Raw genomic sequence first — 17,383 nt, forward strand, 5'->3', positions numbered from 1 at the left:
AAAAAAGAGAAATCACAGACTTTTTTGCTTCTTTGTTTGTTTTTGTTTTTTTATTTTTGTTTGCTTGTTGTATTAAGTACTGTAAAAGTAAGTCTGCTGCAGGCTCCTTTCGGACGTCTTCTCAACTTTTGGTTCAAAAAACAGAAGGAAAGGTTTCAAAAGACCAATGAGGCATTTTGCTGTTGGACTGTCTAGTGAAAAGAGTCAACGTGTTTCAGTCATTTTTAATAAAAAAAAATTTAAAAAAAATATATATATATATATGTTTGGCTGAGCAGTATACAAGATTATTGCAATTATTTGTTTTGAATTCTTTAGAGCTATTGATGCATGTTGCATAATGTAATTCCCAGTGAATCACAAAGTGCGATACTTGTGATCTTCGAGTTTCCTCAAGTGCTACATAAAATAATCACCGAGTAAAATGTTCAAATTTTGCATGTCATGTTACAGAGGCTTTCTTTTTTATTTCAATTCAGAATAGCACGCGTTAAGAATAGTTCAGTTGTATTTAACTTTTAAGTTCAATACGTTTGCATTTAATCCATTTTATGATCAATACATAGGATTACAATTATTAGTAATTTAAAACTGGGTTACTTTGGTGCTTCGGAGCCAAAATGCCAAGGACTTTTTGTTATTTTACTTTTTTACTCTAGAAATTATTGAAGTATTTAAGGCATGCTACTAAGCATGGGAGTTCCTGTTTTTACTAACAAAGATGTCTATTGTCAGAGAAAAATAATATATAAAAACTCCATTTAATTAAAACTTTGTGGAAAGAAATCTGTGTCATTCAGGAAGATTGAACTACTTTAAATGAGGCTAGAACGATTGTCAGTCTTAGTAGATTATGTCCGTCAAAAGTTCAACTGCGTTTTAAGGAGAGCGTTCAGTTAAAAATAATCTCAGGTGGGTGTTTGAGGACATAAACATGTTTGATGGGCCTGTGAATCAGCTAAACGGTTGACCAAGATTGTCGAACTTTGACCCCAAACAACCAAACCACATCAATCATAGTCAAAAAGTTGAAGTCAATGAAGGGTGTTTTTGTCAGAGTTATTTAAAAAAAGAAAGAAGATTTGTATTATTTGTTACATGTTGTTATACACGTTGTATAAGACCTTATCTCTACATAGAAAATGGGTCATGTTGCAAAGGGTGTAACACGGTTAAAGAAGTCATGCCTATCATGCCATAGAGAGCAAAGGTTTGACCACACCCATGACCAAAAGCAGATAGGACTTGGTCACATACTTGAAAATTTCCCTCATCATTTTCCACAATGTTCACTGCAAGTTGCTTTTTCGTAGAAATTTAATCATTGTGCCGAGACTTATAATAAGGAAATACTGTTGATTAGAGCAGTTTAGCGCTAACAAAAGATGTCGTGGAAAAAAAGCCTGGGAGATCTGGGAGTTTGATGACAGGAAAGAAACCCTTTCTGGTTAGGACACATCCTGGAACAAATCCCAGCTAGAATATATCCACTGTAGAAATTAATATTCACTTTGAACAAGAATGTCATATCTTACAATCCATATTCCAAACTTTATAAAAATTCTCATTAAATATTTTGTAGGCCTTTTGGTGTTGTAACGAACACCTCAGCCATGTACTCTTGAGTTATTGTAAAACAACAACACAAAAAGAAAAATCACCTGTCCCTTCAGACTTGGGCATAAGTACTTGGATCATTATTCACCACTACAGTTCGACGAGGTCGCTCCGAGAACCTCACTTGGCCATACTCCACCATCACGTCTTCTATCTCTTTGTTTGCCCTCCTTGGCTAACGATTGATGCTGACATTAGCGTACGTCAGTTCCTCTTCATCTTTGATCAAAGGCAGAAAATTGAGACTAAATGAAAACTTGAGTAAAAGAATTGTGTTCAAACTACAAATTGGCAAAATGCGTACCTTCAATACTGCTTTGCTTTTTCTTCTGCTTGTAGACAACCGCCAAGCCGAACATTAGGAGGATGAACAAAGCTGAGAGAACGCCCCTTATTATGAGCAAATAATTGTTGCTTTGGTTGCTCTTGGATCCATCGATGAAGGTGTCACAGAGAGTTTCATTGATTTCAGGCAACCACTCAGATATGAGAGTCCCATTGGAAGTGCAGTTAATGAACACTATAAGTAAACAAAAACAAAAACATCAACAACCACCAAACTGTATTTAGCGTCACTATATGAATGTGTTCATTCTCACCACAAGACACAAAGACTTCTTTTTGGATTTCACTGACATTGTTTTTGACAGAGCAGACTAACTGTCCTGATATGGATTGTTTCAGGGTGATGTTGTTTGCTTGAACATCTCCTGAGAGAAGATCCGAGTCTTGCAGTGGTTTTTTGTTTAGGCTCCAGCTGTATTGAAGATTATCCCCTCCCTGAGGCAAGCAAGTCACCGGTTGCTTTCCTTGGAATTGACACTTTGAGACCAGATGGACAGAGATTACAGGATCTGAGACAACATACAAATGTAAATGTCAATACTGGCATAAAGCGGCTCACTGGTTCCCATTGTCATATAAATTGGAGGTGATCTTAATGGGAGACAAGCCCGGGATTAAAGTGTACATAATTTTCGACCATCAGTTCTTTGGACCGCTTACTCTGTTGAGTCATTGGAAGCTGGAGTGTCTCCCAGCTGACTTTAGGCATAGACAAAAATGGTTAAACATATCTATTTATTTTTATATCGCAACAGTTGGCATGAGAGACTACCAAACAGTCCAAACAAAAGACTAAAATTTGTTTGGAAAGAAATGTCTTCCAGAAAAGTTGCATCAAGCAAACATTGTCGTTAAGAAAAGAAAGAAAGTTCCTGTTTTAGAAGGGTGCAGGCAGAGTCCACACAAACATTTGCATAATGATCTACACACGTGTTGTTACTACAATCTGACATATTTAGAGCATTTTTGCCAAGACTAGAAATCCAATATTGTCTGATAAACCTCTATCCTAAAAGACTGAATTCACTTAAGGGTGTAATTTTTATAGTGGTATTTACACTATACCAGTGTTTGCACGTGTACAAATTAAATTAAAAAATACAAAAATTGTTATTCACCTTCAATGACTAATTGCAGTGTCCGAATCTGAATTTCCGCTCCCGATGCGTTAAGGATAGAAAGAGTATAGTTTCCACTATCATTTCTCATTAGGTTTTTTATCTTCAGCCTCCCATTGTTTTGGGTGAAGCTAATTTTTTCAGGTAATATAATCTGAATCTGGTTCGGTCTGACTTTAAGTAAGGTGGCTATTCCGTTCACCCAGTTATAAGTAGTTGTGGCTTTGTCCACCAAACTGAGGACTATTTCACCACCCAGTGGTCCGTAACACAGAGCTCTTTCTCTTCTGCCATCACAGGGCGTATCCATACCTACAAAAGAATAATTAAACAAGTTATCACATAAAAAGGTTTTTAAAAAGGCAAACTTCAAAGTGATTGACAATTCATTTTGCTACTCTGTTTTTTTAATGAGTTGGTAAAACAAATGTTTGAAGAGGACAACATTAATGTTTGTAGAATTCGAAGGTCTAGTTAACTATTTTTGTTTTCTTAATTGTTGTGAAAATAATATAAATTGATTTATAGTGTTTTGGGAAGAGATCTTACAAACAATAATTCCAGCCAGAACAAATAAGTTGGCTGTAACTGGAACATTTTACGTGTGCATCTGAGCTTTAAGTGTATCATAATATATGAATCATTTTATTGATATCGATTTTACTTTCAGTTAAAATTAATTGCTGATTTATTTATAAAGACATTTTCTTCAACTGAATTTCTACTGTTCCAAAAAGATTGCAGATTTTTGCAGAGAAATGGAAATGAGGCGAACAAGCTTAAAGGTAAAAACATCATTTCATTATTGCTGCAGATATTTTCGTTAAGAGTGAAATGCCTCACCTTGAGAAAGTGCAAATAGCCACACCAGGAGTCCAGCTGTAGCTTTCATATCTTTGACAACGCACTCAGATGCCTCTGAAGGGATGTGAGAAAGAGTATCGAGCAGTTTTTGCATTTGTTCTTTTCATGGCAGAGAGGAAAGGGAAGTTGTACTTCTTGTTTTATCAACATTACGACTTAAGGCCTTCTGATGGAAATCCCTCCAGCTCAAAAGGAGAAAACGACATCAAGTAACGTTTAAAGAGCCGCTTTACACCGAAATGTTACATAGAGCAGCCATATACAGACCAGGTTTTCGCTTTTTTTCTCTTTCCTTTCTATTTTACCCATTTTGGTCATGACCTCTAATTAAGTATTTTTTTAATGTGAACTTGGTTGGTTGATCTGTTTTGATATGAAATGATATACACATAAATTAACAATACAAAAATGATGACTAATGTATTTATCCCAATCAATTCAATCCACTGTTCACTTTAGACTACTGCTGGAAACGCACTTTCCTTCCCATTCACATTTAGACTGTGGCTCCCTCAGCTGGCAAGACAGTGCAGAAACAAATACAGTACTGTAAATGGACGCATTTATCAAGGCAGGGCAATTGAGAACTGATTCTCATTTTCAATGCTGACCTGTCTGAATGTGAAAAGCTAAGCAAATGAACAAACACTGACACAGGCATCGTGGCAAGTAAGCAATGCTCTGGAGTTTTCTTTGGATTTCTCTTAATAATAACAAGCCTGCTGTATTTATATTGCGGGTTGGGATGGGAATTGAGAACCGGGTCTCCCGCAGCAAGATCGTAAAGGTACATTAGCACAATCCAACAAACCCACCAGTAGTAAAGAGGCAGGGTAACAACACAACAAAAACAACATGGTGAACATATCGTATTAATCTTCACCCAGAACAATGATTTTATTCCCCAAATGAAAACACGTGTATCTTAGTAAGTATTTCCCCACTGCAATTTCCCGATACACTTGTATGCATGGCTCCGAGATCTTTTCCTCTTCCAACTCTTTCTAAATAACGCCCTTTCAGGGTTAACGTGATTCCCAAAATCCACATAAAGTCAAGGCTTAGCTGCATTTTGTAAACTACAAAAAAATTAGAAAAAAAATCATAGAGCATTGTCATAATCTGTCTTTAAAAATACATTATTTATAGTGGAATATATCGTATTTCAGTTTTAGTTCATTGCTCTCCTTAAAAAAGTCACAGGTTACACAATTTAAGCGTTGCAATTGGTCAGCAGTTAAGTCTTTTATTTCATGGATCAAAAAGACCAACTATTTTGTATTTAGCATAAAAATACTGCACATAACTTAATTCTGAAGAGTTACTATACACAACCTAAAATATGTAGCTGAACCTCAATTTTACACGCTTCGGTTCTATGTGACGTTCTGTCTAATGCGGTTTGGTCATGGAACCCAAAGACCCATACGAAGCTAAATGACTAGCACGTAAACCTTACCAATCGTAATTTAATTTCCGTGATTAATTTACAGGCGTTTGCCAAGAAAAAGTCGAAACAGCACTCCATTGTGCAACCACAGAGACAGTGATCTTTATGTTTGATCTTTATGACTGCTTTTGCGAACAGGATAGAACATCCCTACATGATCGTCTCTCCAATTGGTAATATAATACTTTTGAACAATTATATTGTGTTAATTTTCCTCCAGAACAATGATGTTGTTCCCCAAATGCAAACATGTGTATCTTTCCCGATACACTTGTATGCATGGCTCTGGTTTTATCACACTTCCATGACCTTCGAAATGACAAGCTTTCAAGGTTAACGCAATTCCCAAATTCTGGGCCCGGAAGTCCGCATAACATCGAGGTTCAGCTGTAGCTGTTGATAAACAGTACTGTACTCTAAAATATAAGCAAACTACTCAATTCAAGTACCGTAATTTCCGGTGTATAAACCGCACCGGTTTATAAGCCGTACCAGCTAAAATTCGGGGATATTTTAGTTTTTTTTCTTACATAAGCCGCACCGGACTATAAGCCGCACGTGCACACGAGTTTTTTACAAAGAAAGACAGTACACAGAAAGCCTTTTAGAAGTTTGAATAACATGCTTTACCATGTCTTTCTAAACATTGCCTGTGACGCAGCAGTAGTATCGCAGCAACACGGAAGTGTGCGCGCGAGTTATTAACGAAGAAATACTGGACACAGAAAGCTTTTTTAAAGTTTCAATAACATACCTTAACATTTCTTTCCAAACACTGCCTGTGGCGTGGCAGTAATACCGCAGCAACACGGTAGCACAGCACTAACAGGGCTGGTTAAAGTAAAACTAAAAAAAAGAGCTTCATCGTCTTCATCTTCCTCCTGTGCACTGAAACCGTCAAAGTCTTCCTCCTCAATTTCCGATTGGAATAGCGTTAGATATCCTTCGCCACACACTTTTTCAGTATCTCTTTCGTCGTCGTTTTTATCCATTTCTTCTAGCATTTTCCATGATGAGGGTCCACGAAATAAAGAAAAGGCTGCCGCAACGCAATGTCATCAACATCGACTGCCTTTAGCTTAAAAGCGGCATCATATGCATTTCATTTGTCCCCCATGATGACGGTTTGTGTATAAAGGCTTCCTTTCAGTAATGTCCGTCTTGATCGCGTCCTGCGTGATGCGCGAAATGTTGTAAACAAACTAGCACGTCTTCTTCGGCGCATTATCTCTTCTTCCCCTGTCTCGCTCTTGCTTCCTGCTAGAGCGCCCCCTGTAGGCCGGGGGCCGTAAAAATCCATAAGTATGCCGCATTCATTTAAGCCTCAGGGTTCAAAGTAACCTTCTGAATAAAATGCATTAAAAGTTCACATTCATTACAACTTGTTTTTGGTGAGCAAAATGTCAGAAGAATTGAATTAAAATGCTGATTGATTGGGTTTTAATACAATGCAGATGGTCCAAACAGCGCCACTGCCTTGTGTAATCTCTGAGTCACATGGCAGAGTAAGAGAAAGTGTTTAGAGCACAGGTGTCAAACCCAAGGCCCGGGGTCCAGATACGGCCCGCCACATCATTCTATGTGGCCCACGAAGACAAATTGTGCATCAAATCCGTGTGTCATTACTAGAATTGCAAATTGTCTTCACTTTTAATAATATCTTTTTTTTTAAATATTTGACCAGTTTTTACTCGTCTGATTTGAAAACGAGTTATTTGTCAGTTTGTTTTGTAGCTTTTACTGTATATAATAGTGTTAAGAGTAAAAGTGATCAAGTCATCACAAAAATCACGAAAAAAAATCGTATGTAAGCCGCACCTGACTATAAGCCGCAGGGTTCAAAATTTTGGAAAAAAGTCGCAGCTTATACACCGGAAATTACGGTAAGCTTGATTTTTTTATAAGCACTTGAATTTACTACAGCTCAGAAAACATTATTGCACTCAGAGTCATATTTGCTGTTTTAATTTAATCCGTGTTGAAAATTGTCTTGCGCATGATCACTCATTTTCCAGAATTCCACTGCAGCCTTTTTTTTCTTGGATTTACCATGACCTTGAAATAAACCAGAAAATCATTAATATATTGTCACAATAACTAATTTCTACAAATTGTCTGTGAGCGAGTCATACCTGACTTCCTGTTTCTCCTTCTTTTCTTGTACAAGCAACAAGACAAAACTACAATTACAAGCACAGCAGCCAGTGCAGAACAAACTGGAATCACGATTGATAAAAGGTTTTCTGAAACAAAGACATAAGAAATGTAACTGTAAAATACAATTTTACAAATCATATAAAACTCCAAATTGATATAATGGACAAACAATTAAGTGGAATCTGCCAAATGAAGTGCTTCAAAAAGTGATACCAACAAAACAGCAAAAACTATGTCACACATGATTATCATTTAAATTCTTGGAGGTTATACAATACATTTGACATCATTACAGCAAATATGACACTTATATTCAGTGAGAATTTCCCTTCTCCAACAATTTGTTTGGATGGAAGTTGAGCCACGACATAACAAAAAGTTGGGCCCCTACAGATTCGGAATTTGCCATTTAGGAATTTGCCTATTCACATTTTTTTATCCTATCCTTTACATTTGGAGTAAAATTCCCCTGTTTTCTGTTTTTGTGCTTTGAACAGTATTGGTTCGAGACGATCTTATGGCATCTTGGTGCCAAGAAAATGCGTTGAAGTGGATGTGAAATTTTATTTGATGCATCCATCCATCCATTTTCTGAACCGCTTAGTCCCTACGGGCGTCGCGGGCGTGCTGGAGCCTATCCCAGCCATCAACGGGCAGTAGGCGGGGGACACCCTGAACCGGTTGTCAGCCAATCGCAGGGCACACAGAGACAAACAACCATCCGCACTCGCACTCACACCTAGGGACAATCTGGAGTGCTCAATCGGCCTACCAAGAATGTTTTGGGGATGTGGGAGGAAACCGGAGTACCAGGAGAAAACCCACGCGGGAGAACATGCAAACTCCACACAGGGAGGGCCGGAGGTGGAATCGAACCCGCACCCTCCTAACTGTGAGGCGGACGCGTTACCCAGTGCTCCACCGAGCCGCTTTCATTTGATGCATCTTTAGGCAATTTTAAAACTATTTTGGGGGGTGCTCAAATTGTCATCAATCATGGGAGGACTCTGTCCCTATCCATGTGATTACTAGGCACTAGTCAAGTTTACTTATATAGCCCTAAATCATAGATAAGTCTCAAAGGGCTTCACTTGTGCAAAATTGACAATTATTCTCAACATTCTCTGATTTGGAAATTAATTGACTGTCGATCATTTCATTTGAAAAATTGGTAAACTTAGAAATCAAGAGGTGTTACAGAACATATTGTGTTCTTCTACTGGCCGCATTTGTATTGTTTTTTCCGTGCAAGGAGTTTATTGCATTGTTATACCTATAATTTCAGTTGAATTTTATATAGAACATTCTAAATAAGAAGTATTCTGTGTAAAATGAAACCATTTTTTTAAAAAATCTTTTTGCTTAGTTGACAAAAATTGATTGTTTTTCGTATTTGACTTCATTCTTACCCTGAACATCCAGTTCCAATGTGATGGTTTTGACAATGCGCCCATTCAAATCAAAAACTTCCACAATGTATTGACCCGAGTCATTCCTCTCAACGTTGGAAATCTTTAAAGTTCCATTGTCCATGAAAAACTCTGTTCTATTCCTGAAAGCTTCCTGTATCCACGGCTTTTCCTTTTTAATGGTAAACACAGGAATGGATCCGCTGGTAAGCAGTTTCTTACATCGCAGCTGATGGCCCCTCACGTTGAGCATCAATTGGATGTACACCGACCCTCCAAGAGTGACGGAGCAATGAGAGCTTTCCAAGGTGCCGTTACATTTAGATTCACCTGGAGGAAGAAAAGCTGCAAGTCGGCGCAAAACATTAAAATTTACACTTCATTGTTATTGATGCATTACTCCTGATGCAAACATTACCGTCAGCCGTTCCACCAAAGAGAACAAGAAGAATGAAAACCTGTCCCATATTACTGTTTTCTATAGAAAGATTGGTGCAGAAAGACTTCGAATCATGAGTGATTTTACAGGAAATGGGTAAGTCAAGAAGGAAGGAAGTTGAGTAAGTTGGCTTACTTCTCCTTTGAAGACCTCTAGCTGTCTGCCACTTGATTTTAATGCACCTTCAATAAACAGTGAAAACAACAGAAAGCTTGACAACCATAAAATAGTAAACTGGGAAAAATCTCCTAAATGTAAAGCTAAATGCGGTTTAATTTCAAAAGGAAGCAAACTATATGTACATATACAGGGTCCGGCAAAATGATCTGACACGTTTGTAGGTTTAATAAAATACATATAAATTAAAGAAACAAAAAAGTTTTTTTTATTTTCGAAAAGTACAAATAATGCCATGAAACGAAACAAAACGGCATTATACGTACTTTTCGAAAATAAAAAAACCAAAACCTTTTTTGTTTCTTTAATTTATTTGCATTTTATTAAACATACAAATGTGTCAGATCATTTTGCCAGACCCTGTGTATATGTATAGATAGATAGATAGATAGATAGATAGATAGATAGATAGATAGATAGATAGATAGATAGATAGATAGATAGATAGATAGATAGATATATTGATATTTATTTATTTATTTATTTATTTATTTATTTATTTATTTATTGTATGCGTAATTGGTTTGCACCACTGTTAACATCATACAATGGAGCTGCTATAGAGGAGTGATAAAAGGCATTTTAAAAATCTCATGGTAAGCACGTTTTTAAAGTTTGCTTTATTGTCCACTGGATTCATAAGACTTACATATGTATGTAAAATTACATTTGCTGCTAGCCTTTTTGTTCACAACACTGACTAAAATTCATACATAGATTGTTCATCATTATTTTGATATAAATGCCTTATGTCATCAAATGTTTCATATTGGTTTAATTTTCTAGATCTAACATATTGCGTGGTTTCACTTTTCATTTTTTTTTTTCCATAGATTCGTCACACTATAGAAAATGTGACCTATACAGTACATTGATATATTGAGGAACAAACATAGTAACCTTGTTTGGCAAAAGAAACATGGAAATATAAGTGTAATTAGCTCATTGTAAAGTCATTTATTGCAGACATTTCTAATGTGTGTGACTTTGTCCTTAGACTGATCAATCTACCTGAAAGTAAAACATACAGCATTTCTGAGGTAGCAGCATCTTCCCATACTGTGAAAGAGATGCAGTACAGAACAAAGTCTACAGCCCAAACACACATAACACGTTATATAAGTCTACAATGCAAACATTAACATTAAATACATTATGAGCGATTGAATGCTGCCAACGCAATAAGGCAATGGGCCTTTTGGCTAAAAGTAGCATCATCTTAATGATGTTTGAATAGACAATTCTATACAATACTGTTTCCATTCTTCAAAAGGCCCAGTGCGTATGCTGTGCTTGACATTGCAGGAACAGAAATAGACTCACTGGGGTCCATGCATGACATTGGTAACTGCAAGATTTCACCTTGCCGATGATGTAGTTGGCCGTGTATGTGACGTGGGCAGTGTAATCCTTCCCTACGGTACACCACTTGCGCCAGGAGTTTGACCAGCTTTTGGAAAGTCTAAAGCCTAGTTTCCTTTTGTAAAACAATTTTCTGGGGGGTGGCAGGAACACCCAGTGAGGTGGACCATGTCTGCTCGAATGAACTAGGCCATTGATTCAGCAAGAAAATAACAATGCAGCGGTTTTTAGGCCAAGCGCAAGCTACTTTGTTACCAAATTGTCGGATGAGTTTGGGGCGAGGGAAACCGTCAGCATGAAAATGAAGTTAGGCCCATTTTGCGCCAACTGCATTCATGCCAATCTACTAAAATAGAGCCCAGACTCTGTGATATTCATTGTGTGAAGGCGATGGCCTTCACACATATGTTATTCTACACCATTCTCTATTATTATTATTATTATTATTATTATTATTATTATATTTTATTCTCCACACTTTTTTGTCCCGCTTCTTCTTCCACATAATTCATCCGATTCACTCCGTTCCACTTTTGACGTATTCCAAATATTCACGAGATGAGCGCTTCCATTTTTCTCGTTCCGAAAATTTTCCGATTTCGCAAAATTCGCGAATTTACGACAAATTTTTCCCCATTCATTCTCAATGGCAGATTCGACATTTCACATTTACGTCATTCCCCTTTTAAATTCACCTCATTCAGCACATTCAAACCACATTCGGAATGATTCTCGACATTCCCAAAATTCCCAAATTCAAAAATTTCACGTTTTCACGTTAAAAATTTCGACAAAATTTCACAAAATTTGGTTTTTCACCTCTAATTTCTACATTCTTTGACCGATTCAACCCATTCCAACTTTCAACTGTTCATCTTTTGCCTACCTATTCCACACCTTCCCACTTACCAAAATTTCCCAAAATTTTATTTTGAAATTCACACCAAATTCTACAAAATTTCGTTTTTTCACTCTAAATTCTACATTTTTCAACCGATTCAACCCATTCCAACTTTATTCACTTTGGTCACTTCATCCTTACCATATTCACCCCTTCACCCCCACTTCCACTATGCTTACACAATTCAACCCTTGACCCCCACTTCCAGTGTGGCGGCCATCTTGGATTGACCCTGAAGTGCTCCCAATGAACCTAGAATGAACCGGAAGTGCCCCAATTCGAACCGGAAGTGACCTTAGGTAAACAGGAAGTGACCTCAGGTAAACCGGAAGTGACCCCAAATCAAACCGGAAGTGACCCAAATCAAACCGGAAGTGACCCCAAATGAACCGGAAGTGACCCCAGGTAAACCGGAAGTGACCCTAAATCAAACCGGAAGTGACCTTTTTAAACCGGAAGTGACCTTTTTAAACCGGAAGTGACCCCAAATAAACCGGAAGTGACCTCAGCTAGACCGGAAGTGCCTCTAATCAAACCGGAAGTGACCCAAATAGACCAGAAGTGACCCAAATCAAACCGGAAGTGACCCCAAATGAACCGGAAGTGACCTCAAGTAAACCGGAAGTGACCCCAAATCAAACCGGAAGTGACCTTTTTAAACCAGAAGTGACCTTTTTAAACCGGAAGTGACCCCAAATAAACCGGAAGTGACCTCAGCTAGACCGGAAGTGCCTCTTATCAAACCGGAAGTGACCCAAATAGACCGGAAGTGACCCAAATCAAACCGGAAGTGACCTTATTTCAACATTAACTGCCCTAAATAGCTACATTAGGCGCTAACTTTTGCATTTATTGTCCGATTGAACCCGTTTCAACATTTTAACCCCAAAAGTGAACCTCCTGAAGCCGTTTTTTTTAGTTTTGTTCCAAATTTCAAAAAATTTTGGCGCAATTGCTTTTTCTTTTAATTCCCACTTATTCTCTATGGAGATTCAAGATTTTTTCTAACTTCTACATTATTTAACCGTTTCAACCCGTTCCAACTTTCAACTGTTCATCTTTTGGCTACCTATTCCACAACCTCCCACTTACCAAAAATTCCAAACTTTCAAATTTGAAATTCAACCAAATTCTCCAAAATTTAGTATTACACTTCTATTTTCCACATTTCTCAAGAAATTCAACTCATTTCAACATCATTCGGCATCATTCCCCAAGAAGTGATTCAAAGTATTCGCCTTCACACGCAATTTCTCCAGAAATTGCATTTTCTAGTTTGTCTTGCTTTTATATAGTCATATCCTGTTGGACATGATCCTAGTGTTGAGTCTCTTGAAAAATGATCTGCTATGAGACAGTTTGATCTTTTTCTTCCAGTCCATATTCTTCTTTGGATAAAATGTGTCCCGGCTGTCTTCTTCCTCATCAGCCATCCATGGAACCCAGGCACCACCATTCAGGCTGGGGTCAGCCCGTTGGTCCTCTGATGGGTACCGTACTGGGACGGCAGTACGGTTGTAGTACACCAGTCTCGCCATCAACTCTTTGACCACATCTGGTCTCTGCTCTGAGAGGTCACAACGTTCATAGGGATCTCCAGAGATATTGAAAAGCCATACTGATTTCTTGAGTTCAGTGTGCCGCTCAAGGTTCCACCAGCTGACAGGGAAGCTCGGAAGCACCTGCAGTGGTGTCCAGTCTCCGTAACCAGGATCTCCGGTCAGCAATTTCCAGTCTCCAGCTCGGATTGAGGCCTGCACGGCTGTATTCCAAATCCCATATCCTTTCTGTAAGGAGCCGCTGCGCGCACGGTTATAGAGAGGGTCGATGTTGTGAAGGATCTCTAATCTGGGAGACTCCTTCCCCTCACTGATGGCATCCCAGACATCAAATCCATCTACCCCTTTTGTAAGGGACTCGTTGCCCCCTGCCAGGCGTACAAGTGTAGGGTACCAGTCAGTGATGTGCATCAGGGCTTTGCTCACCCTCCTCTTTCTCCTCAACAGAGGACTGTGGACAAATCCCAAGCCTCGGACTCCACCTTCCCAGTAGGTGCCTTTACGCCCCCGAAGTGGCCAATTGTTGCCGCCGGACAGTGGTTGTCCGCCATTGTCCGTAGAAAAAATGATGACGCTGTTTTGATAGTAGCCATACTTACGGAGGGCGTATGTTATATTTCGTACTGCCTCATCCACCACAGAGACCATGGCAGCATACTTTCTGCGGGCCACGTTGCCCAACCCTCGGTACGGATAAATGTACTCCCGCGGGGACTGCAAGGGCGTATGAACGGCTTGAAAGGAAAGGTAGATAAAGAGCGGCTGCACGCTGGGATCATGTCTTGCCAGAATTTTGCGGACCCTCTGTGTGTACAAATGGGTGGAGTACTTTCCCCTCTCACCCCACGCTACAGTCTCACCTTCGTGGAGGTCAAAACCACAGAGGCCCGGACCATCACAGGAGTTGTAGGTGTAGTAGTTGACACTACCAGTCAGGGAGCCAAAGTATGTGTCAAAGCCACGACGTGTTGGCAGGCACTCCTTCTTGTAAAAGCCCAAGTGCCACTTGCCTACCATGTGAGTGGAATACCCAAGCTCCTGTAGTCTCTGGGGGAGGGTGACATGTTGGAAGGGAAGACAGTTTGGCTGGCGGGGTCGGATGATGGAATGTTGGAGGCCTGTGTGAATCTGATACCTGCAGAACAATCACGGAACAATATCAGGCGAACAAGTGTGTTCCAATTTTTCAAAAGGTCTTCAATTTCTTCTACATATGTACCCTATCCGCAAATTGCCATCTCACTCACTCTTCGTACGCTTTTGTTAAAATGGTTAGTCTATATATCACTGACTACAGCCTGATTACAGAAGCGTCTCGCCAGTATTGTTTCATTGTTTTGGAGCCAAATTGCCAATTAAAAGGAATAATTTCCTGAAGGCATCTGCTAAATCTAGGTTACGGGAAAACAGACAAATGTTTTTCTTAATATTTCATTTATTATTCTTTTACATGCATTTTCTTAATTTTCCCGTAGAGGTAAAAAAAATACATAATGAACCAAAGTATTCTCATGTATATGCACTTGAAAATACCGTTGGGAAAGTACTCAAATTGCAAGTTTACTACTTTAATGGTTATTTAGCAATTGTAGATTATGTTGTTTTTAAGATTGGGTCCTCTAACAACAAATGGTACACTCACTGTTAAACTCAACTACTTCCATAACATTTTTTTGCTAGCGACAGCTTACTCAAACTGTAAGAGTTTTGCGAAGGAGACCATATGAGAGACCTACTGTACCTTCCAGTGATGAATTGGCTTCGGGATGGCGTGCATATTGGCTGGATGTAATAATTCTCCAGCTTCACCCCATCAGCTGCCAACTTATCCAGCACCGGTGTCTTTATATCAGAGCTGTGATAGCCTATATCGTTGAATCCCTGATCATCTGTCATGATGAAGATTATGTGAGGAGGCTTTGGACCCAGAGACCCTGCACCAAAAGTCTGACCTGGCTCTTGTTCCACCTGATTGGGACCATTTGAATCCCAGGTCAGGTATCCTAGACTGAGAAGACTCATCATGGAGAAACCAGTCAGGGCCATTGTAGCCATTGCTATTCTCTCAAAGGCCAAACAATCCAGTTGCCAGCGTGATGTCACCAAAGCATCTTGGAGTTGATTAAAAAAAAAAAAAAAAACAGTACCGTACTCTCATGTCTCAAATTTCCAAATCTGATTGGAAAGTTTGTGAGCCTCAGCCACACTTTTACCCGAGTTCATCGCCACTCCAGAAATGTTCAAAAGCTCCTTGGAAAACATTTTCCTTCCCCTAGTGATCCAGTTAACACCGCCCATCTACCTTGCAGCTTGGCTGAAAAAACATCAGCTTCCTACCACCTTTAAACACACACAGTAATGTTTCTACTAAAGCCAAGTGGCACTCATGAATGTAGATCATTCCAGCTTTGAGAGTTCAACATTCTTGTCAACAGGTAAGTGGTTGAATGTATTTTGAAGTTCAAGTATTTGGGCCACATTTCTTTAATTAGGGAATTAATCAGGTAATAGGCGAGGCGTTACTCAGAGAAATAAAATGGTGTATTGAATTCCTTTAATGTCATTTTCAAGTACACTATTCATCTGCTTACGAAATATCTCTGTAATAAAAAACATCTCTGTAGTATATCTGTAACCGCTTGATGAAATAAAATTCTGTATATTAGTCATCAAAACAGTTTTGAAATTGATCCTTTCAAATATATGGGAGCTTTTTGGGGAAGGTCATTCTCTATTGCAACATGACAAGGTCCGTAAAGGTTAGTGTGGAATAACAATGAGCAAAAGATTCTAGCACAGTATTTTCTTTACAACTTACTATATACGTCATTTCATTTGATATGAAAGTACTTAGAATCACAAACACCATCCCGACATTTAACGTGATCCCAGTGACCCACATTTCTATCTTGACAAGTTGACATAACTAGAAAGCAAAGAAAAACACGACTTGGGACTTGGGATCAGAGACAGACAGATCCTCAGTCAGAAAACGAGCTGTGAGGGGGAGACTTGAGTGCTGGGGCGGCTGCAAAGTTGGACAGACACAATCATAGACCCTGTTCCACACTCACACATGTTCCCTTAATATTGCTGCTGTTTCATGACTCCTGCAGAGCTACGAGGAAAGAGACAGACCATACTGCCTGGGCTCAGATAACATATCCAAGCAGGCATAAAAGACCTGCTTTACAAATCATCCACCAAGTCAACACAGTATGATTCTGACGGGAATGCAGTGCCACACAGCTTCTGTGTGAATGAAGCCCCTTGCTGCCTTGTGTCAAGGCATGACTGAAATGTTTCCATCAAGATATGGAAGATAGAATGAGGTTGTGCGTGTTATTAGTTGTCAGGAAATACTGACAAATGCAAGCTACTGTTACAAATTGCATGAGAAAAAGCATTTCAAGTGGGGCAAAATTTATGAAAGATAGGAAGGAAAGTGTAAAAAGGCCAGGATTTGTTCATTACAGTGGAGGGCCATGCATTTGGACATAGGCCTTCTTAACCGTGATTTCTCTAAGGTCTTGAAGCCTGTAGTGTAAATGCCAACACTGAAAATCCTTGTGAAGCTGAGGTTAAATAAAGATCCGCAAAGGGCTATGCAAAACATCTGAGGGCAACACATACCAAATGTTAATGTTGATGTTGGCAGCAGAAAGACTTGTGGGTATGAAGACTGCTGGGCCGCTAATGAGCCTCCCGTAAAGGGCAAGAAAATCCAACTGTGGGTGTTTGCTGAGGAGTGGAGGCATCCCTGGTCCAGTCACAGTGCCAACAAGAGTGAGAGTTTAAAGCATATTGAAGTACACCTGAAGTTTTTACGACCTCGTGGATGTTTAGGTGCAGAAGCTTTGATAGGTAGAGACTTACAAAGTGCCATATTTGGCAAAACCCCACAGACAACCAAGAACAAATAGCAGTGATTAGGATTCCTGTGTGGCAAAAAAATGAGTACACATCAATGGGCACCAATGATTCA

At 39.1% G+C, this 17,383-nt stretch overlaps 3 protein-coding genes across 3 annotated transcripts; all 3 read right to left on the reverse strand.

Annotated features, from left to right (window-relative positions):
• Positions 1–70: 70 nt before the first annotated feature.
• Positions 71–6,283, reverse strand: LOC148404476 (uncharacterized). The gene is made up of 6 exons (XM_088385204.1): positions 6,149–6,283; positions 3,924–3,998; positions 3,081–3,392; positions 2,217–2,471; positions 1,922–2,137; positions 71–1,836 (listed from the first exon to the last, which is right to left on the reverse strand). The coding sequence occupies exons 2-6, from the start codon at positions 3,970–3,972 to the stop codon at positions 1,793–1,795; spliced, it is 876 nt and encodes a 291-aa protein (XP_088241330.1). The 5' UTR covers positions 3,973–3,998; positions 6,149–6,283; the 3' UTR covers positions 71–1,792.
• On the reverse strand, positions 5,157–9,490 carry LOC148404477 (uncharacterized). Its single transcript, XM_088385217.1, has 4 exons — positions 9,379–9,490; positions 8,961–9,305; positions 7,527–7,637; positions 5,157–7,449 (listed from the first exon to the last, which is right to left on the reverse strand). The coding sequence occupies exons 1-4, from the start codon at positions 9,425–9,427 to the stop codon at positions 7,358–7,360; spliced, it is 597 nt and encodes a 198-aa protein (XP_088241343.1). The 5' UTR covers positions 9,428–9,490; the 3' UTR covers positions 5,157–7,357.
• A 3,633-nt stretch (positions 9,491–13,123) lies between these two features.
• LOC148404478 (arylsulfatase I-like) lies at positions 13,124–15,610 on the reverse strand. Its single transcript, XM_088377679.1, has 2 exons — positions 15,140–15,610; positions 13,124–14,533 (listed from the first exon to the last, which is right to left on the reverse strand). The coding sequence occupies exons 1-2, from the start codon at positions 15,451–15,453 to the stop codon at positions 13,135–13,137; spliced, it is 1,713 nt and encodes a 570-aa protein (XP_088233805.1). The 5' UTR covers positions 15,454–15,610; the 3' UTR covers positions 13,124–13,134.
• Positions 15,611–17,383: the final 1,773 nt, after the last annotated feature.

Source organism: Syngnathus floridae, chromosome 1, assembly GCF_059516105.1.
Source record: "Syngnathus floridae isolate MCC-2025c chromosome 1, RoL_Sflo_1.0, whole genome shotgun sequence".
In the NCBI taxonomy this organism is placed as follows: domain Eukaryota; kingdom Metazoa; phylum Chordata; class Actinopteri; order Syngnathiformes; family Syngnathidae; genus Syngnathus; species Syngnathus floridae.